The sequence below is a fragment of the Aquarana catesbeiana genome, linkage group LG03 (genome assembly GCF_042186555.1).
Source record: "Aquarana catesbeiana isolate 2022-GZ linkage group LG03, ASM4218655v1, whole genome shotgun sequence".
NCBI lineage: Eukaryota > Metazoa > Chordata > Amphibia > Anura > Ranidae > Aquarana > Aquarana catesbeiana.
The window spans coordinates 698,630,724-698,652,550 of record NC_133326.1 but is presented as its reverse complement, the minus strand read 5'-3'; the positions used below and the strand labels follow the sequence as shown (position 1 = coordinate 698,652,550).

Sequence of the window (21,827 nt, the reverse complement as noted above, 5' to 3'; positions counted from 1 at the left end):
GATCACCCTGCAGAAGCGTAGGCTGCTCCAGCCACTCCTCCACTCTCTACAAGACAACAACATCACCTATCGATGGGGTTTCCCGCTTAGCCTCACAGCTACACATGCCGGGAAGACGGCGACACTTCGAGTTCCTGAAGACCTTCATTTCTTCTGTGAGACTCTTACTGTCCCTACCCCAGATCTCCCAGGCTGGGACATTATCCCCCCTCCTGCCCCCCATCGACCGGCTGGCAAAAAGTTCCTCCGAAGCGGAGAAGACAACCCCTGGACACCCCTCAGAAGAGTCCCAGACACCGGCCTACCTGAACAGTACCACCAGCCTTTTTGATTCACTCCTTTTTTCTTCATAGAAAGTGACACATTGACCATGCTCAGTTTGCCACAATTAGCTTTCGTTTATGTGTTGGCTACATTAATCAGGTTTTCACCCCTAGGTGGTCAGTCCCTTCCAATGGGAGCCGGTTCCTGTCCCTCCTGGACATTATGTCCTCCGGGGTCTGGTCCGCCAGGTTGAGGTCTTGACCTCTCTGGAGTCTGGTTCTGACCCGGACGACCTTAAGTTTGTGGCTCATAGCCTGCCTGTTTTTGCCCACAGGTTCAGAATGTTTGTTTTTCTTACAACGACTAGTATTGTCCCCTAGCCTTTGTTTAAATATCTAACAGATTTGTTTCTTAGCAGGTCCTAGATCATAGGTACTGATTGGACTTTTTTCTGACACTACCCCCCTCGCTTATTTAGTGATTTAAAAGTCCCCCCTTAATCATTACTTACTCCACTCGTTCTTGATAGACGATGGGGGTAACATGGGACTTTGGGTCTGAAGTTAGACCTTTACTTCTTGTGTTGAATATGGTACACTTAGTTTATTTTGTTTATTTTTACATGTTCTTCTTTCTTCCCTTTCTTCTCTTCTCTTTCCCATGGCTCGTCTCTCCTGGGCTCCTGAGTTGCTCCCTGGGTGGGGGAGACTATCCCTGGTCTCGGAACACATCTCCCTGGGATCACAGGCTAGATAAGTATACCGCACCACGACACATGCTTCTCTATCTTTTTCCGTTCACATTTGAACCACAACATGGTACGGATATACTCACATAATGTAAATGGCCTCAACTCTAATTTCAAACACCAATTAGCACTACAAAGTTTCAAAGATTCTGGCGTGGAGGTCATTTTTATACAAGAAACACACTTTAACAAAACGGGCACCCTGGCGTTTGCATCGCGATTATTCCCCATGGGTTACCTTGCCTCTAGCACTAAAAAGAAAGCAGGGGTGGCCATCCTGATTAAAAAGGGATCTCCATTTACTCCCACCTCCTCTTACTCTGATCCACATGGTCGTTTTTTGTTCCTTAGTGGCAAATGGCAACAATCTGACATTACTTTCTGCAACATTTATGCACCAAATGTGAATCAGATGCCCTTTGTGACTAAGGTATACAACCGTCTTTTTCGCGCCAAACATTCCTTCTTAGTCGTAGGCGGGGATTTTAACCTCCCATTCTCCCCCACTTCAGATAGAACATCCCTCACTAAAAAAATCCCTTCTGCCTTTCCAGACAATCCCAACAATTTCGTCAGGTCACTCGTAAATTTGCTCTGTTTGAAGCATGGTGTGTAGAACATCCGGCGGATCGTCAATATTCCCAGTATTCCCATCCATTTAGCACACATGCATGCCTAGAGTACTTTTTTGTTAATGCCCCCTCCTTACGTGCGATCACTGACGTGAATATCCTGCCTATGTCATTGTCTGACCATGCGCCAATCTCTTTGACACTTAAACTGCACCCTTCTAAAGTCAAACACTGCCACTGGCGGCTGAACGACTTTCTCTTGAAAGATCTCACATATAGGTTGGAAATGGAGAAAACTTTAAAACTATACTTTGTAGAAAACAATACCCCAGAGGTCTCTGTGGGAACCCTCTGGGAAGCACATAAGACGGTCATAAGGGGACAATGCATTGCAATCTCCACAGCTTGGAAGAAAAATGCCACGCTGATGAGACAACAGACAGTACATCGCTTAGGGGAGCTAGAATCCAGACTCACAACCTCATCCTCAATCTGTCTGTTAAGGGAAATTATACGGCTCAGAGCTATACTCAAAAGTATAGACATAGGCAGCGTAGAGAAACCCTTCAGAGACTACGCCAGCTATACTATGATAAAGGCAATAAGGCCCATACCCTATTGGCACGTAAACTCTGGGAAAATACACACATATCAACCCCCCAAGCTCTACGAGACCCAACAGGTACCCTTCATTCCCATCCCGACCGCATTGCTCAATTACTTAGAGACTACTACTCAGATCTTTACAACAACCCTTCCATACCGAACTTACCTGTCCAGGAAACTTTTAAAGACCGTGTCCGGACCTACCTTGCCACCAGTGGGATGTTCACTCTACCAGTAGAGGCCCTACACTCCCTTAACTCCCCCATCACTGTTGAGGAAATTTCTGACACCCTAAAACACCTCCCAAATAATAAGGCTCCGGGTCCTGATGGTCTCCCTTATGAGTATTACAAGTCATTCCTACCTACCCTGCTATCGCATATGGTTCGTTTATTTAATGGATTTATGGGCAAGGAAGAAATCCCCAGAGACATGCAGACATCACATCTTACGCTTATACCCAAACCCCGATGAAGACCACACGCTGTGTGGGAATTACAGGCCCATAGCCCTATTAAATTCAGACCTGAAAATTTTTACAAAAATATTGTCCCTCCGAGTAAATGAGGTCCTTCCCTCCCTGATCCATAAAGATTAGGTTGGCTTTGTCCCGGGACGCCAAGCAGGGGACAACACTAGAAGAGCCATCAATTTAATAGATATCATTAACAGACAAAAAAAACGAAGCGCTCCTGCTCAGTCTGGACGCTGAGAAAGCCTTCGATAGGCTTAGCTGGCCTTTTATGTTCTCCACCCTTGGGCATCTGGGCTTTCGGGGGCCGTTCCTCAGGGCGATTAGGCACCTATATGCAACCCCAACCGCCTCTATCGAAACGCCTTTTGCGGCAACCACCTCCTTCCCTATTTCGAACAGAACTGGGCAGGGATGCCTGCTCTCCCCGCTGCTTTTCGCCCTGTGCATCGAGCCCCTGGCGGCCCAGATCCGGCAGGACCCAAATATTCAGGGTGTAATGGTTAGGGGTCGCGAATTTAAAATTTCACTGCTTGCGGACGATGTCCTTTTGTCCCTGACACAACCACACATTACTCTCCCTAACCTCCTTAAACTTTTGCAGGAATATGGATCCCTGCTACAAGGTTAACCCAACTAAATCGGAAGCCCCCCCGCTTAACCTACCTCCAGCGGAAGTACATCGCCTGTCGGAAAACTTTCCATATGCATGGAAATCACAGTCCATTAAATACTTAGGGGTACACCTTACGCCTCGATATGTATCCTTATATAACGCAAACTTTGGACCTCTATTCGCATCCATCCGATCCCTTCTGACCAAATGGAGACATTACCCAATGTCTTGGTTCAGTCGCATAGCTTCGATCAAAATGAACATACTACCTAAACTCCAGTACTGCTTTAGGACTCTCCCAGTACCCATCCCATTGGCCCATCTCACAAAACTCCAAAATGACCATTTAAATTTTGCATGGAACTAAAAACAACACTGAATAGCCCGCTCTGTAGTGTTTGCTTCCAGGGGGAATGGGGGTTTGGCCTTTCCGCACCTTCAACGCTATTACTATGCTGCACAACTGAGAGCCATAGCTTCTTGGGTCACCCTTCCGGCCTATGGCTGGCTCCCATCCACCCGAACAATTTATTGTGGAACGCCAATGCCAATATCCCTCCTCTGCCCTACTACACACTATGCATCTCCTACGCACTATCTGAGGCAGCTAAACCATAGCACCCCCCTACAATCTGAGGCCTCTTTGGTAACGGCCTTCCTTTATAATCCTAAATTACCTGACAGCTTAACCTCTCAGATGATCTCCCTATGGCTGCAAAGAAAACTCTTTCATTATGGACACTTGGTGGACCCAGTGTCTAGGATCTTGCTATCCTTTGACAAACTCAGAGCCAAATATGAACTTCCCCCTAGTGCCTTTTTTGGCTACCTCCAGATACGGCATTATGCACTCACCGTCTCCCCTACCCTCCAATTTTCCAAGCCATCCCCATTTGAATGTTTGGTTCTTTCAGGCCCTACGCAGAAAGTACTGACTTCGGACATATATAAAATCATAAACTCATATGACATGCTCATTAGGGGGAAACATAAATACATGCGTAAATGGGAGGAACAACTTGGGGAGGAACTAACACCTGAACAATGGGCCATTATATGGAGATGGGCAGCCAGGAGCTCTATATGCACACTTTATAAAGAAAACTCATAAAAGGTGCTTCTTCATTGGTACCTTACCCCATCACGTCTGCAGGCCATATACCTGTCGGCCTCGGCCACCTGTCAGTGCCACCTGTCAGTGCCATCAATCTATCAGTGCCACCTGTCAGTGCCATCAATCTATCAGTGCCACCTGTCAGTGCCATCTATCAGTGCCAGCCACCTGTCAGTGCCATCTATCAGTGCCAGCCACCTGTCAGTGCCATCTATCAGTGCCAGCCACCTGTCAGTGCCATCTATCAGTGCCAGCCACCTGTCAGTGCCATCTATCAGTGCTAGCCACCTGTCAGTGCCATCTATCAGTGCCATCAATCTATCAGTGCCACCTGTCAGTGCCATCAATCTATCAGTGCCATCTATCTATCAGTGCCATCTATCTATCAGTGCCATCTATCTATCAGGGTACGGTCCGTCATCATCCGATCCCCCATAGGGGAGAGCGGCGCTCTGACAGGTCAAGCGGACAAGTGGATGTTCACGGATCCGTCCCGTGTGAAAGAGCCCTTATCGGGACAACCCTAAATAAAAGGATGGTAAAGCTCCGCTTAAACTATCGGCCCTTTACCGCTAATGCTCGGGCAGCTCCAGCGTGTAACTGGCCTTAGAACACACAGTGCGGAAACACATTTAGCCCCTTCCCAGCCAGTGTCATCAGTACAGTGACAGTGCATATTATTAGCACTGATCACAGTAATAATGTCACTGGTACTCAAAAACAAAAAAAGGCAGGTAGGTGTTCGATCTTTCCGCCCACAATGTCGCAGTCCCGCTAACAATCACTGGTCGCTGCCATTACTAAAAAAAAAAAAAAAAAAAAAAAAAAAAAGCCATAAATCTATCCCTTAGAGCCCTTGCACACTGGAGCGATGCGCTGGCAGGACGGTAAAAAAAAGTCCTGCTAGAAGCATCTTCGGAGCGGTGAAGGAGCGGAGTGTATACCGCTCCTTTACCGCTCCTGCCCATTGAAATCAATGGGACGGCGCGGCTATACCGCCGGCAAAGCGCCTCTGCAGAGGCGCTTTGCGGTGGTATTTAACTCTTTCTCGGCCGCTAGCGGGGGGGTAAAACCCCCCCGCTAGCGGCCGCATACCGACGGTAAAACGCCGCTAATAATAGCGGCGTTTTACCGCCGACGCCGCCCCCCGCCCCAGTGTGCAAGGGCTCTTATTTTGTAGACGTTATAACTTTTGCGCAAACCAATCAATATACGCTTACTGGGAATTTTTTTTACCAAAACTACATAGCAGAATACATATCGGCCTAAACTGATAAAGAAATTAGATTTTTTTTTTTTTATTGGAAGCTTATTATAGAAGAAATAGTTTTTTTATTTTTTTCAAAATTGTGGCGCTTTTTTTGTGTTTATAGCACAATAAATAAAAACCGCAGAGATGATCAAATACCAACCAAAAGAAATCTCTATTTGTGGGGGAAAAAAAAAGGACATTAATTTTGTTTGGGTACAACGTCCCACAATTGTCAGTTACAGCGACACAGCGCTGAATATCAAAAATCAATAAACAAGCAAACAAAACCCAAAAATAAGAAAAATACAAACATAATAATCATTTTGGGAAATTGTATAACCGGGAGGTCCTCATACAGGAGACTCTGGAGGATGGGAGCTGAAGAGGTTAAACAGCTGAGATTTCGTCCCGTGGTGATTGTATGAGGGGTCCCGGTATGAGGGGAGAGGGGTCCCGGTATGAGGGGAGAGGGGTCCCGGTATGAGGGGAGAGGGGTCCCGGTATGGGGGGAGAGGGGTCCCGGTATGGGGGGAGAGGGGTCCCGGTATGGGGGGAGAGGGGTCCCGGTATGGGGGGAGAGGGGTCCCGGTATGGGGGGAGGAGGGGTCCCGGTATGGGGGGAGGAGGGGTCCCGGTATGGGGGGGGAGGGGTCCCGGTATGGGGGGGGAGGGGTCAAGGTATGGGGGGGGGAGGGGTCCCGGTATGAGAGGGAAGATTCCCGGTATGAGGGGGAGGGGTCCCGGTATGAGGGGAGAGGGGTCCCGGTATGAGGGGAGAGGGGTCCCGGTATGGGAAGAAGGGTCCCGGTATGAGGGGAGAGGGGTCCCGGTATGAGAGGGAGGGGTCCCGGTATGAGAGGGAGGGGTCCCGGTATGAGAGGGAGGGGTCCCGGTATGAGAGGGAGGGGTCCCGGTATGAGAGGGAGGGGTCCCGGTATGAGAGGGAGGGGTCCCGGTATGGGGGGGAGGGGTCCCGGTATGAGCGGGGAGGGGTCCCGGTATGAGGGGAGAGGGGTCCCGGTATGAGGGGAGAGGGGTCCCGGTATGAGGGGAGAGGGGTCCCGGTATGAGGGGAGAGGGGTCCCAGTATAGGAAGAAGGGTCCCGGTATGAGGGGAGAGGGGTCCCAGTATGGGGGGAGGGGTCCCGGTATGAGAAGAGGGGTCCCGGTATGGGGGGAGGGGTCCCGGTATGGGGGAGGAGGGGTCCCAGTATGGGAAGAAAGGTCCCGGTATGAGGGGGGAGGGGTCCCGGTATGGGGGGGAGGGGTCCCGGTATGAGCGGGGAGGGGTCCCGGTATGAGCGGGGAGGGGTCCCGGTATGGGGGGAGGGGTCCCGGTATGGGGGGGAGGGGTCCCGGTATGAGGGGAGAGGGGTCCCGGTATGAGGGGAGAGGGGTCCCAGTATGGGAAGAAGGGTCCCGGTATGAGGGGAGAGGGGTCCTGGTATGAGGGGAGAGGGGTCCCGGTATGAGGGGAGAGGGGTCCCGGTATGAGCGGGGAGGGGTCCCGGTATGGGGGGGAGGGGTCCCGGTATGAGGAGAGGGGTCCCGGTATGGGGGGAGGGGTCCCGGTATGGGGGAGGAGGAGTCCCGGTATGAGGAGAGGGGTCCCGGTATGGGGGGAGGGGTCCTGGTATGGGGGAGGAGGGGTCCCGGTATGGGGGAGGAGGGGTCCCGGTATGGGGGAGGAGGGGTCCCGGTATGGGGGAGGAGGGGTCCCAGTATGGGAAGAAAGGTCCCGGTATGAGGGGAGAGGGGTCCCGGTATGAGGGGTCCCGGTATGGGGGGAGGGGTCCCGGTATGGGGGGGAGGGGTCCCGGTATGAGGGGAGAGGGGTCCCGGTATGAGGGGAGAGGGGTCCCGGTATGAGGGGAGAGGGGTCCCGGTATGAGGGGAGAGGGGTCCCGGTATGAGGGGAGAGGGGTCCCGGTATGGGGGGGAGGGGTCCCGGGATGGGGGGAGGGGTCCCGGTATGAGCGGGGAGGGGTCCCGGTATGAGCGGGGAGGGGTCCCGGTATGAGCGGGGAGGGGTCCCGGTATGGGGGGGAGGGGTCCCGGTATGGGGGGGAGGGTCCCGGTATGGGGGGAGGGGTCCCGGTATGAGCGGGGAGGGGTCCCGGTATGGGGGGGAGGGGTCCCGGTATGGGGGGAGGGGTCCCGGTATGAGCGGGGAGGGGTCCCGGTATGGGGGGGAGGGGTCCCGGTATGAGGGGTCCCAGTATGGGAAGAAGGGTCCCGGTATGAGGGGAGAGGGGTCCCGGTATGAGGGGGAGGGGTCCCGGTATGGGGGGAGAGGGGTCCCGGTATGAGGGGGAGGGGTCCCGGTATGAGGGGAGAGGGGTCCCGGTATGGGGGGAGAGGGGTCCCGGTATGAGGGGTCCCAGTATGGGAAGAAGGGTCCCGGTATGAGGGGAGAGGGGTCCCGGTATGAGGGGGAGGGGTCCCGGTATGGGGGGAGAGGGGTCCCGGTATGAGGGGGAGGGGTCCCGGTATGAGGGGAGAGGGGTCCCGGTATGGGGGGAGAGGGGTCCCGGTATGAGGGGTCCCAGTATGGGAAGAAGGGTCCCGGTATGAGGGGAGAGGGGTCCCGGTATGAGCGGGGAGGGGTCCCGGTATGAGCGGGGAGGGGTCCCGGTATGGTGGGGTCCTGGTATGAGAGGGAGGGGTCCCGGTATGAGGGGAGAGGGGTCCCGGTATGGGGGGAGAGGGGTCCCAGTATGGGAAGAAGGGTCCCGGTATGAGGGGAGAGGGGTCCCGGTATGAGGGGGAGGGGTCCCGGTATGAGGGGAGAGGGGTCCCGGTATGGGGGGAGAGGGGTCCCGGTATGAGGGGTCCCAGTATGGGAAGAAGGGTCCCGGTATGAGGGGAGAGGGGTCCCGGTATGAGCGGGGAGGGGTCCCGGTATGAGCGGGGAGGGGTCCCGGTATGGTGGGGTCCTGGTATGAGAGGGAGGGGTCCCGGTATGAGGGAAGAGGGGTCCCGGTATGAGGGGGGAGGGGTCCCGGTATGAGGGGAGAGGGGTCCCGGTATGAGGGGAGAGGGGTCCCGGTATGAGGGGTCCCGGTATTGAGGGGGAGGGGTCCCGGTGTGAGGGAGGAGGGGGTCCTGGTATGGAGGGGGAGGGCTCCCAGTATGAGGGAAAAGGGGTCCCGATATGGAGGGGGAGGGGTCCCAGTGTGAGGGGGAGGGGTCCCGGTATGAGGGGGAGGGGTCCCGGTATGAGGGGGAGGGGTCCCGGTATGAGGGGGAGGGGTCCCAGTAAGGTGTCAGCCTTCCCCGGGTCTCCTCACATCTCCTCGGTCCGGTAAGGGGGCGGAGCCCCGGACAGGAGGCGGTTAGGTCTCTCCGAAGTTCCCCCAATTCCCCGCTCGGTCTCCTCACTTCTCGGTCCGGTATGGAGGGGGGAGGGCCTCGGTATGGAGGGGGGAGGAGCCGGTTCGCTCTGTCAGCCTTCTCCTCACATCTCCTCGGTCCGGTGAGGGGGCGGAGCCCCGGACAGGAGGCGGTTAGGTCTCTCCTCACTTCTCGGTCCGGTATGGAGGGGGGAGGAGCCGGTTCGCTCTGTCAGTCTTCTCCTCACATCTCCTCGGTCCGGTGAGGGGGAGGAGCCCCGGACAGGAGGCGGGAACGTCTCTCCCCCATTCTCCGATCACAGCTCCTCCGCGCGCTCGCGCTTTCTCCCGTGATGTCATCACGTACAGTGGGAGGGCGGAGCGTTGTAGTCAGTATAATCAATGCGAAGTCACGTGGGCGGTCGCGAGAGGTCACGTGACCACAAGCCTCCACAGTGCTGTGACGTCACAGATGCGCGCTCCAAAGGCCAAGTAAACAACTCCCTTAGATCAGTGCGCGCGCGGCGCTCTGTCAATTGATCTCTGGAGATTGCAGTGAGCAGACTTGTATCAGGTGCTCCCTGAGTATTCATTGTACGACAGTGAAAACATTATATAGCCAGGAGTTTCAATATTAAAGAGAAGGATCTATAATTAGATACATCACTTTTCTTTTATTGTGAGATATTAATTTATATTAAAGATGGTGGATTCTACGAAAATCACCCGAAAGTTTTCCTTTCAGAAGAGACCTGCTGAGGTAGAACTGTTAAGGCAACTTTCCATGACAAAGCGCAACGCTTTAGATTTTCATTTCAGAGCACAAATGAGAATCCGCAGAGAAATAAATGTCCTCCTCAAGCTGCAGAATTCTAAAGAGTCTGCAAATGAGGCACTGAGGAGAAGAGACCAGGAGAAATTGGAGAGGTCCATAGAAGAGAGAGCTAAGGCTCCAAGCAAGAGGAGACGAGAGGAGGAAACAGAGTCCCCCGCGGAGCAGGCAGGTGAGGTTCAGAGGAAAAAGAGAAGAGAAGAGGATTCAGAGAAGCCCAAAGAGAACAGAGCCAAGGCACTGAGGAAGAGGAGAAGAGAGGAGGAAACAGAGTCCCCCGCGGAGCAGGCAGATGAGGTTCAGAGGAAGAAGAGAAGAGAGGAGGATTCAGAGAAGCCCAAAGAGAACAGAGCCAAGGCACAGAGGAAGAGGAGAAGAGAGGAGGAAACAGAGTCCCCCACAGAGCAGGCAGATGAGGTTCAGAGGAAGAAGAGAAGAGAGGAGGATACAGAGAAGCCCAAAGAGAACAGAGCCAAGGCACAGAGGAAGAGGAGAAGAGAGGAGGAAACAGAGTCTCCCACAGAGCAGGCAGATGAGGTTCAGAGGAAGAAGAGAAGAGAGGAGGATTCAGAGAAGCCCATAGAGAAGAGAGCCAAGACACTGAGGAAGAGGAGAAGAAAGGAGGAAACAGAGTCCCCCGCAGAGCAGGCAGATGAGGTTCAGAGGAAGAAGAGAAGAGAGGAGGATTTAGAGAAGCCCATAGAGAAGAGAGCCAAGGCACAGAGGAAGAGGAGAAGAGAAGAGGAAACAGAGTCCCCCACAGAACAGGCAGATGAGGTTCAGAGGAAGAGGAAAAGAGAGGAGGAATCAGAGAGGCCTGTACGGAAGAGGAGAGGAGCGGAGGAAACAGAGTGCCCCGCAGAGCAGGCAGATGAGGTTCCAAGGAAGAGGGGGAAAGAGGAGGAAACCGAGGGCCCTGTAGAGAAGAGAGGCAAGGCTCTGATAAAGAGAAAGAGTAATGCAGAAAGTCCTGCAGAGAAGCTAGACAAGACTGCGCAGAAGAAGGAGGATGAGGATAAAATAGAGATACGTAAACAGGAGCTACTGGAACGTTTAAATCAAGTTATCAAGAATGAAGAGAGATCTCTACAGGAGAAGAAAAGAAAGGAAGAAAAAGGTAAGTATTATTATAATTTGAATTGTTATATAGTACATAGAAGAGGAAAAAAAGACCTCAAAGTTGTATATCTGCAGTGTGCGATCTAAGGTCTTTCTGCCTGTGACTACTGGCCTTATCAGATTTGGATGGATATTTAGTGATGTCACTTCTTTGCTGCTCACTGTCCTTCTTGCTCAAGGCTCTGACATGAGGAAGTAAAGCCCATGGAAGAACAAACTTGCATAAACTCATGAACTGTTACAAGGTGAAAAAAGGTCGGGGGCAGTTCAAGTGTCAGTAGTTTTGTGACGGAACCGCCCCACACCCCGCTTGAGTGCTTCCATCAGTATACCGCTTTCTCCAGTCTGAACATAGATATCAGATATTATAGCCACATAGCATACAAGACTAGCCGACAATAGCTTGTATGAGATCTGTAACTAATTATTGAAACTCAGACACATATTTTATACCCCACAGGAGAACAGTCCCCTCCTGATCATATTACCAGAACAATACAAACTGTAACCAGCAACATAATTAACATGAGCTAAGAAACTAGTCACTTAACCACTTCAGCTCCGGATGGTTTTACCCACTTCCTGACCAGGCCATTTTTTGTCATACAGCACTACATTGCTTTAACTGACAATTGCGCAGTCATGGGACGCTGTACCCAAATAAAATTGATGTCCTTTTTTCCCAAAAATAAAGCCTTCTTTTGGTGGTATTTTATCACCCCTGCGGTTTTTATTTTTTGCACTGTAAACAAAAACTAAAAGAGCACCAATTTTGCATAAAAAGCAATATTTTTTACTTTGTGCTATAAAATATTCCCAATAAGCAAATGTAAAAAATCTAATTCCTTCATCAGTTTAGGTCAATATGTATTCTGCTACACATGTTTGGTAAAATAAATCCCAATAAGCGTATATTGATTGGTTTGCACAAAAATTATAGTGTCTACAAAATAGGGGATAGATTTAGGCACTTTTTATCTATTTTATTGTTTTTACCTGTAATGGCAGCAATCAGCGATTTTTAGCAGGACTGCGACATAGTGGAGGACAACTCTAACACTAAGTGACACTTTTTGGGGACCAGTGGCACCAATACAGTGATCAGTGCTACACTGATTACTGTATAAATAACACTGGCAGTTAAGGGGTTAATACTAGGGGCGATCAAAGGGTTAAATTTGTCCTAGAGAGGTGCTACTAACTGTGTGGGGAACGGATACACTGCAGATAAAAAGTGATCCGTGTTTCAGCTTAGCTGAAACATAAGGTCTCATTTTTTCTCCCTGTTTACACAGGCAGAAGGCTGACCTGTCTCTGCACAGAACGATCAGTGGGTCAGTCACTGATTGGCTCCTGCTGTGTGAAATCACAGCAGGAGCAGCGCTCCGGCAGCGTGCGCAAGCCCCCTAAGCCACGTTGCACAGCCGGGTCACCCTGCCACAATGTATATGCGATGGGCGGTCTGGAACTGGTTAAACCAGCTTAGGTGACTCAATGCCCACCCAGAAAATGTTGTGATTAATCAAACAATAGGTGACACAACCATGGGACAGACAAGCTTAGTAGAAAACACATAACACCTTAATAAACAGACAAGAGCAGGAGACCACCAGCCACCAGGTGGCTTGCTGATAATTTTAAGATCTGCCATGAGTCTCTCAGTCTGAAAAGTAAAGTTGGAATCAACTTCTCTTCATAGATTTCTTGAGGGATATTGCTGACAAATATTACTGTCCCATATGAAGTAATCTAAGCCACATTCTCAGCACCCATTAACTGTCAATTATTTTCTCGGTCACCCTGTGCCCCTAATACACACATGGTAACTTATAAGAGGGGCCAGGGGAGCTAAACCAGGAGTTTCCTGACCTCTCTAGGGTAAGCTGGGTTCCACGCCCCCCCCCCCGCACAAAGTGCCTCCCGTCACAAGACTCTTGTCAATACAGCATTTTGGCATCTGTCATGTAGGTGGAGACACACTGGGCATAGCCTTTCTGGTACTGGAAACTAGGGTCAGCTGTGCATCTGTGGGTTAGCTTTTTTCTCTATTTTGGGGGTTTCAGTGCCAATAGAAATAAGCAGAGTAGTATGACTTGTATGAGGACAGGGTAATAAATTTGTTTTCTCTTTCTCTCTCTACAGCACGTGTACCAGGTCGCCTGTATCTAGAGAGCTTCAGCTACCATAAATTACTTGGATCGGGAAGCCATGGGAAGGTAAGTGATCAAAGATTAGTATTTAAACACAGGAGGGGGGCACATTATGACTTTGGAATATTACATGACAGGAGCAGCATAAACATGTATGCTCAGCTCAGCCTTTGGGGAGATAACGTACTGAGCAAGGGGGGCTGTATACCCTATATGCAACAGTTTAAAGCTGAACCCCCAGATATAAGAAAACATTACCTTTGTAGTGGATCTCGCTCTACAATGGAAATTTTTAAATGTAAGTTCACCTTTATAGAGAATCTGTAAGGTGACCTTACACTGGACACCCTGCCCATCCCCTGCAGTCAGAAACCGGGGCGCTGCTTCACCAGTCTGGGGATTGAAAATCTCTGTGGCTTAATCTCTTATCTGTACCTCTCAGTATATATGAAAAAGAGGCATGCTAATTGGTCAGCACTGTCACATGGACGGTGCAGACCAATCAGAATCCGGCTAGCTTGTCCTGTCAGTGAGTAAAGGAGAGCAAGTCATGGGGAGTTCAAATCCCTAGACGGGTGAAGCAGCCTACAGGGGTCTGACTGCGGGGCGATTGTGGGGATCGGGGGAGGGAGGGGGTCCAGTGTAAGGTCTTACAGATTTTCTGTAAAGTTGAACTTACATTTTAAGCATTCATTTTTTCTAGGAGGTGATGAATCAGGTGATATCATTAGCCTATCCCAGGCAGCCGGCACTCTCCTCTGCTATTCCATGACCCTCAGCATCCTCCTGTACAATGCAGGACTGCTGATTGTGCACTGTATGGGATGACACTGGAAAGCTGTGACTGGTCGGGCCCTGAAGGGAACAGGCTTTAGGGGGGAGTGGTTGTGCTGTGCAGAGGAAACCTGCGGGAGTATGGAGTAAGATTTGTACATCACCGTATTCATCATCCCCTGGGCACAATGACCCATTAACCCTTGCAGTGTCAAGGAGGACCCCACTGTTCAGCTTTAATGCAAAGTGTCAAGTGGGGTACACACTGAGATTATTGGAAGAAACATTCTGTATGAGACATGGTCGTTCGATTTTCTTATAGTGCGTATGCAACTTTTGACATCTGATTCAGACTTACCAAACAAAATTTTCCTAAGGGACAAACTCCAATTTTTTTCTTGTAGGTGAACAGAACGATTTAAAGTGGTGGTCCGCCCAAAACAAAAAAAATTAAAAACCAGCAGCTACACATACAGCAGCTGCTGCCTTTTAATAAATGGACACTTACCTGTCCTGGAGTCCAGCGATGTCAGGTGCTGCCGTCGCCATTGCGGGTAAGGGTACCTGGCAGTGTAGCCTTTCGGCTTCGTGCCGGGAAACCCTACTGCGCATGCGCGAAGCCCGCTCCTCTCTTCTACTGGCCCGGCAGCCCGGAGAGGGAGCCCCGCACTGACGTAACAGGCCGAGGCCCGGACTCCCGGAAGTGGGAAAGGATACCTGTCATCGACAGGTATCCTGTCCCCCCTCTCCCTGAAAGGTGCCTATTGTGGCACCGGAGGGGGGGAGGAATCTGATGAGTGGAAGTTCCACTTTTGGGTGGAACTCTGCTTTAAAATGTACTATTTTCGTATGAGAAAAATCAGATATTGCGTATGATCAGAAACAATAAATAACAAAAAAAAAGCCTTTTGTCGTACAGAAATTTTAGTACATTAGTTCCATCCTCTGTTTTGACTTGCTGTGAAACATTGAGGAAAATCAGACGATCAATTGCCCGATTTTCTTATGGTGTGTACCCACCTTCAGACTGTGCCCACCAGTGCAGCAACCAGTCAGAATTCACCTTGTACAAGTCTGACTTATGCATAGTGAATTCCAATTGGTGGCTTGGGGGTTATGGCACCTGAGAATCAGTCTGCCGTGTTGAACAAGGCCAGCGGCGGCTCTGTATGATGTGTAAAAGACACTTTCAGCAGTTGGTGATATTTCCACAAATGACAAATCCAGCAGGACAGAAAAAAGGGGAATAGAAAGACAATTCATAACATGAGGAATGGCTAGTAATGATGTTACAACTAGAGAACATGGAAAAGATGATGTACTAATTGTCCCTTTCCTATAGGTGATGCTGGCGACCCATCGGGATAGCGGCAAACTGGTGGCTGTGAAGATCGTCGAAAAGAGCCGTCTAATTGCTTATGACCGGGACACCATCATGAATGAACGTAAAATTATGCAAATGGTTATGGGCCACCCGTACTGTACCCAGCTCTACGCCACTTTCCAGTCAGAGGTAAGTCTAAGTTTGGATAGATAGATAGATAGATAGATAGATAGATAGATAGATAGATAGATAGATAGATAGATATTTGGATGGATGGATTGATATAGATGTTTGGATGATGGATATACACAATATATATAGATCGATGTAGAAAGGTAGCTGTAGATAGATAGAAGTTTGGAAGGATAGATGGATATATATATAGATAGATAGATACATGTTTGGGTGGATCTCTAGATAGATAAATGGATATAGATAGATATTTGAATGGATGTACAGTATATAGCTGTTGTAAATAGATGTTTGGATGGATATGGATATAGAGAGCTATAGATAGAGAGATGTTTTGGATAGACATCATGTAGTGTGTTTTGGTAAAGAATTATAGCATAGTACTTTCTTTTATATCTTCTAACCTGTCTTCCCTTCCCCAGGATCATCTATTCTATGTGATGGAATTTCTTAGTGGGGGAGATCTGAGGAAACAGATTGAATCCAAGAAATCATGTGACCTCCCCACCATGAGACGTCTGGCAGCAGAACTCCTTTGTGCTGTGCAGTTTGTGCACTCTAAAGGCGTTCTTCACGGGTAAATAGCTTTCCTATAAACTTGAATCATTTTACAATTCTCTCCTCTTCTTTGCACTGCCTTTTCACCTAAACAATTCCTGATAGGCGCGTGCCCAAGCAGCTGTCTGACAGCGATTTCTGCAGCGCCATTGATAAAAGTCCCTACAATGGTTCATGCAATGCTAGGGAACTGGTTAATGGTCATAATTCTCATGTAGTGCAATCAGTTCATGGAAGATACAATTGTTTCCTAGATTGTATCATTCCATCTATGGGCAGCTCTAGGAAAGGGAGTTTTGTAAATGTTGATCGCTCTATGGATCAATAATATTGGGATATGGGGGGGGACAATTATCTGAACTGCAAAGCTGACTATTTTTTTTCTCCACAGTGACTTGAACCCTGATAACATTCTTCTGGATCGTAACGGTCACGTGAAATTAGCGGACTTTGGCATAGCAGAAACCAACATGTTTGGGTCCAAGACAATAACTGAAGAATTTGGAACAGAACTATATATGGCCCCTGAGGTAAGTAAAAGGCTAATCATCTGATCATACACAGAGCAATTCGTTTTCCTTCTTTGTTATTGTGCCCGGCAGACACTTCTAGCTCTGTGTGCATAGGGGGTGAGTCTGGACAGTGTGTAATGGCTACTTTGTGACCACTACACATAGAAGTAGGATGCTTCTAAATCAGTGGTTCTCAACCTTTCTAGTGCCGTGACCCCTTGATAAAATTTCCCAAGTTGTGGGGACCCCTAACAGTAAAATTATTTTCGTTGGTCGCGTTTGCTGGCACAGTGGCGGCGTTTGCTGGCACAGTGCTGACAATTGATGGGCACAGTGGCTGAACAGTGGGACGTTTGCTGGCACAGTGGCGACAATTGATGGGCACAGTGGCTGCGTTTGGCACAGTGGCAACAATTAAAGGGCACAGTGGCTGCGTTTGCTGGCACAGGTGGCGACGTTTGCTGGCACAGTGGCGACAATTTATGGGCACAGTGGTTGCGTTTGGCACAGTGGCAACAATTAAAGGGCACAGTGGCTGCATTTGATGGCACAGTGGCTGCGTTTGATGGCACAGTGGCTGCGTTTGATGGCACAGTGGTGACAATTGACGAGCACAGTGGCTGCATTTGATGGCACAGTGGCGGCGTTTGCTGGCACAGTGGTGACAATTGATGGGCACAATGGCTGCATTTGATGGCACAGTGGCGGTGTTGCTGGCAGTGGTGACAATTGATGGGCACAATGGCTGCATTTGATGGCACAGTGGCGGTGTTGCTGGCAGTGGTGACAATTGATGGGCACAGTGGCTGTGTTTGATGGCACAGTGGCGACAATTGATGGGCACAGTGGCTGCACAGCGGCAACGTTTGCTGGCACAGTGGCGACAATTGATGGGCACAGTGGCTGCGTTTGGCACAGTGGCAACAATTAAAGGGCACAGTTCCTGCGTTTAATGGCACAGTGGCGACAATTGATGAGCACAGTGGCTGCATTTGATGGCACAGTGGCGGCGTTTGCTGGCAGAGTGGCGACAATTGATGGGCCCAGTGGCGACAATTGATGGGCACAGTGGCTGCACAGTGGCGACGTTTGCTGGCACAGTAGCGACAATTGATGGGCACAGTGGCTGCATTTGATGGCACAGTGGCGGCGTTTGCTGGCACAGTGGCGACAATTGATGGGCACAGTGGTGACAATTGATGGGCACAGTGGCTGCGTTTGCTGGCACAGTGGCGACAATTGATGAGTACAGTGGCTGCATTTGCTGGCACAGTGGCGGCGTTTGCTGGCACAGTGGCGACAATTGATGGGCACAGTGGCGACACTTGATGGGCACAGTGGCTGCACAGTGGCGATGTTTGCTGGCACAGTGGCGACAATTGATGGCACAGTGGCGACAATGGGCACAGTGGCCGCACAGTGGCGACGTTTGCTGGCACAGTGGCGACAATTGATGGGCACAGTGGCTGTGTTTGGCACAGTGGCAACAATTAAAGGGCACAGTGGCTGCGTTTGATGGCACAGTGGCGACAATTGATGGGCACAGTGGCTGCATTTAAAGGCACAGTTGCAGCGTTTTAATGGGGGTTTTTATTTTCAGATTTTTTCAGTTTGTTTGCGCCCCCACCACTTATTTATATATAAACGTCCCGGTTGGTTCCTCAAAAGTGGTTATTCCGTGCCAGTGCTAGATACACAAAGTGTATAGCACCCAAACATGTATCTAGCACTGGCACGGAATAAACACTTTTGAGGAACCAACTGGGACATTTATATATATAACATAATGAAAAAAATGTTATCTTGTCAGCTTCTCCTGTGTGTCTGACTTACCAGATGTCACAGTGACACAGGTGTTCTTCTTCAGGTGTGTCGTTGCCTCCCTCTTGGTACACTCATCCACAGCAAGCGGACTTCGGTGGGTGTAACAAGATGTCCGCTTGCCGACTTCTAAGTCTAAGCATTACTGTGGACGAGAGTACCAAGATGGCGGCGACGGAACGTCACTTCCGTGCAGTCTCTCCTGTGCAGGAAGTGACATCTCGCTGGCCGAGACGGACGGACTCCGGCAGTAACTTCGGGTCCGTCTCGGCCAGCATCTCAGGCAGCATCTCGGCCAGCATCCGCGACCCCCTGGAGAATCGGCAATCGACCCCCCAGGGGGTCGCGACCCCCAGGTTGAGAACCGATGCCTTAGAGAATAAAATGGCGGTCGTTGCAATACTTTGTCACACCGTATTTGTGCAGCGGTCTTACAAGCACAATTTTTTTGGAAAAAATTCACTTTTTTTAATTAAAAAAAAAAAAGTTAGCCCAATTTTTTTCTATATTGTGAAAGATAGTGTTACGCCAAGTAAATTGATACGCAACATCTCATGCGGCAAACTGGCACTTAAAAATCTCCATTGGCGACTTTTAAAAATTTCTAAAGGTTACCAGTTTTGAGTTACAGAGGAGGTCTAGTGCTAGAATTGTTGCTCTCGCTCTAATGATCGCGGCGATACCTCACATGTGTGGTTTGAACGCCGTTTTCATATTCGGGCGCGACTTACATATGCGTTCACGTCTGCACATGAGGTCGGCTGGACGGGGCCCTTTAAATCTTTTATTTTCATTCTTCTTATTAATTTTACTTTTTATATTTTATTTTTACACTGTCCATTTAAAAATAATTGGGTCACTTTTATTCCTATTACCAGGAATGTAAACATCCCTGGTAATAGAAAAAAAACATGAGAGGACCTCTTTAACGTGAGATCAAAAAGACCTTAGGTCTCACATTTATACTGAAATGCAATAAAAATAAATAAATAAATGTGCTTTTTTTTTTTTTTCAATAAAAAAAAAAAAATTACCTTTAAGACCCTTGGGCGGAAGTGACGTTTGACCACACTTCCGTCATCCAATGTTATGGAGCCGAGGAGGGGGCCATCTTTCCCTCACTCGACTCCAGGTCTCACAGGGGAAACGACCCAATCGTCTCTGCTGCTACCGACGGCTCTGATAAGGGACAGAGACCACGAGGAGCGGCGGGGGGGAGCCGAAAAAAGTGATCTTGTGGCGAATCCTCCACAGAGACCACTTTTACCTGAAAGCAGACTACCTGCCGTTCGTTTAAAAACATACCAGGGTTATGGCAGCTATCTGCTGCCATAAGAATGGTATTCAAATGTCAAGCATCCGACATATAACGACAGCGGGCGGTCTGGAAGTAGTTAAAGATGAAAACATTTGTGTGGAGCCTTGTTGTAAATGATGTTGTTGTTTTTCAGTCTGACATGTCCTGATCCTTCTCTCTCTCTCTGATTTTCCCACAGATATTTAAGGAAGAGCCATTTGACAAAGCTGTGGACTTTTTCGCGTTGGGGGTCACATTATTTGAGGCGGCCTTTGGTATTTATCCATACAACCCAAACGATCCTAAAAGTTCCATATGCTATGAAACACCACGTTACCCTATCGGTGCCGATGATGTCTTAGTGGACTTTCTGAACAAGGTAAGTAGTTACACAGTCCCAGCGGGACAAGGCAAATAGAAATATAGGCTAAATAAATATAAATGTGGTTTGTGTTTTGTTGGAAGCCGCAGGTCTTTATAAATCGGCTTCTTAGCATTTTCATGCCATTAATGTCATCTCATGTCTCTGTTTTCCTTTTCCCCTCATAGCTCCTCTGTAAAGACCAGAAAAAACGAAAGGTGTATATTGCCAATATACGGAAGCACCGATTTTTCGGAGGAATAAATTGGGAACAGCTGGAGGCAGGGGAGACGCGCGCCCCATTTTCTGCATGTCGGAAGGTAAGTAATTTAAGCATTGTGCATGGGGCCCATCTGGCCAGTCTCTTTACACATGGCTGGGGCCCATCATGACACTTTGGGGGGTTCATAGAGGAGAAAATGATGTTTGTGAGATGTATCATTGTGCCTAAAGTGGTGTTCCACCCAAAAAAAATGCATGAATGTGCCTAAAAAAAAAAAAAATTGGGATTTTTTATTTTTTTTACTCACCTCTAAATGGCTGTTGCTAGGGGGTCCCTCGTAGTCTGCCTCCTTCAGTGCCTGGGCTCTTGAGGTCACTTCCCCTCGGCGCAGGAAGGACTCAGCTCTGCCCCCCTCCCTCTTGTCAATAATCTGGGACATGTGACAGATCCCAGATGATTGCGCGGCCAATCACGGTGCGCAGCGCCGCTCACGCATGCGCAGTGGGTGCAGCCAGGCGCCCACAGTTACAATGTCAGCGCCGCTGAACAGAGGGGAAGACAAGCGGGGCTTTGTACGCCCGCATCGCTGGACCCCGGGACAGGTAAGTATCCGATTATTAAAAGTCAGCAGCTGCAGTATTTGTAGCTGCTGACTTTTAATTTTTTTTTATAATGGGAACACCACTTTAAATAGAAGCCGTCAGGACCAGATTCATGAAAGCAGGTCGAATATTCTATCTTCCCTTATTAGAATTGTGCACCGTTTTTATTCCCCACATTCAATTTACTTGAATCTGACTCATCAGTTTGTGAGCCGGGGGGAGGAGTCACCTAAGCTCTGACAGCGCTGTCTCCCGATTCCTGAGTGTGTATGACAGCATCATATAACAGAGCTTACGTACATTTCACTTAGTTACAGGGCTCTGTTATTTGATGTGTTGTGCACTGGCAGACCTCAGGAGAGATTTCACCCCGACTCTCAATCTGAAGACTCATGGGAAGTGAGTAAAGAGAAATAAGGGGACAAACATAAACCTTTCAGAAGGGAGTTTGCACAACTTTAATAGTGAAGATCCAGATCCTTGCTTCTGCACAGTGGTGACTGGCTTATGACATCTCACAATCATATGGACTTAGATGGCCCATAGAGGTGGGGAAATGGCCCTCAGAGGTCATAGAGGTATTTCTTCTATTCATTCATGGATCTCATTGTTCTCCCTTTTTCTTTTTTTAGGACCTCAAAGAAATGACAAAGACGACAATTGATCTGTATAAGAGGCTGATATTTTGCGATCTTGGGAAGACGGCGCAGGCACTGTTCATGGGCTTTTCATTTGTCAGTGAGGAATGGGAAGCCATACAGAACCTGAAGACCAAAGAAGACAAAAGAAGAAGCTAAACTGAAGACAATACAAGTTGTAGCTTATGAAAAATGTCCACAAAACGTGTCACAAAAATGTCCTTCTGCAGGATAGTGGGAGGCCAGGCTGGAACTGTGAGGGAATGGGGACCAAGTCTTTAAGGGAACTAGGCCGAGTCTACAAGAAGGTCAGGGGAACAGATTGCTGGGTTGTGGAAGGAGTCTGCAGGGATGATAGGATAAGTCTGCCAGAGAGAAGAGAGAAGTCTTTTAGGGAAATGTCTGGGGGGGCACTTCCCTTATCTCTTGCTGGGGAAAGTCTGCCAGG

At 49.3% G+C, this 21,827-nt stretch overlaps 1 protein-coding gene across 1 annotated transcript; it reads left to right on the top strand.

The window, feature by feature from the left end:
• The first annotated feature begins 9,679 nt into the window (after positions 1-9,679).
• On the top strand, positions 9,680-21,538 carry LOC141134304 (uncharacterized). The gene is made up of 8 exons (XM_073623879.1): positions 9,680-10,925; positions 13,070-13,143; positions 15,194-15,364; positions 15,790-15,944; positions 16,317-16,455; positions 19,755-19,934; positions 20,105-20,236; positions 21,374-21,538. The coding sequence occupies exons 1-8, from the start codon at positions 9,680-9,682 to the stop codon at positions 21,536-21,538; spliced, it is 2,262 nt and encodes a 753-aa protein (XP_073479980.1).
• Positions 21,539-21,827: the final 289 nt, after the last annotated feature.

Excerpts from the sequence above, each read along its gene's own strand:
- LOC141134304 (XM_073623879.1), top strand. The coding sequence starts at position 9,680 with ATGGTGGATTCTACGAAAATCACCCGAAAGTTTTCCTTTCAGAAGAGA. Across the intron at positions 15,945-16,316 it reads TCTAAAGGCGTTCTTCACGG|TGACTTGAACCCTGATAACA; the intron begins GTAAATAGCTTT and ends TTTTCTCCACAG. Across the intron at positions 20,237-21,373 it reads CATTTTCTGCATGTCGGAAG|GACCTCAAAGAAATGACAAA; the intron begins GTAAGTAATTTA and ends TTCTTTTTTTAG.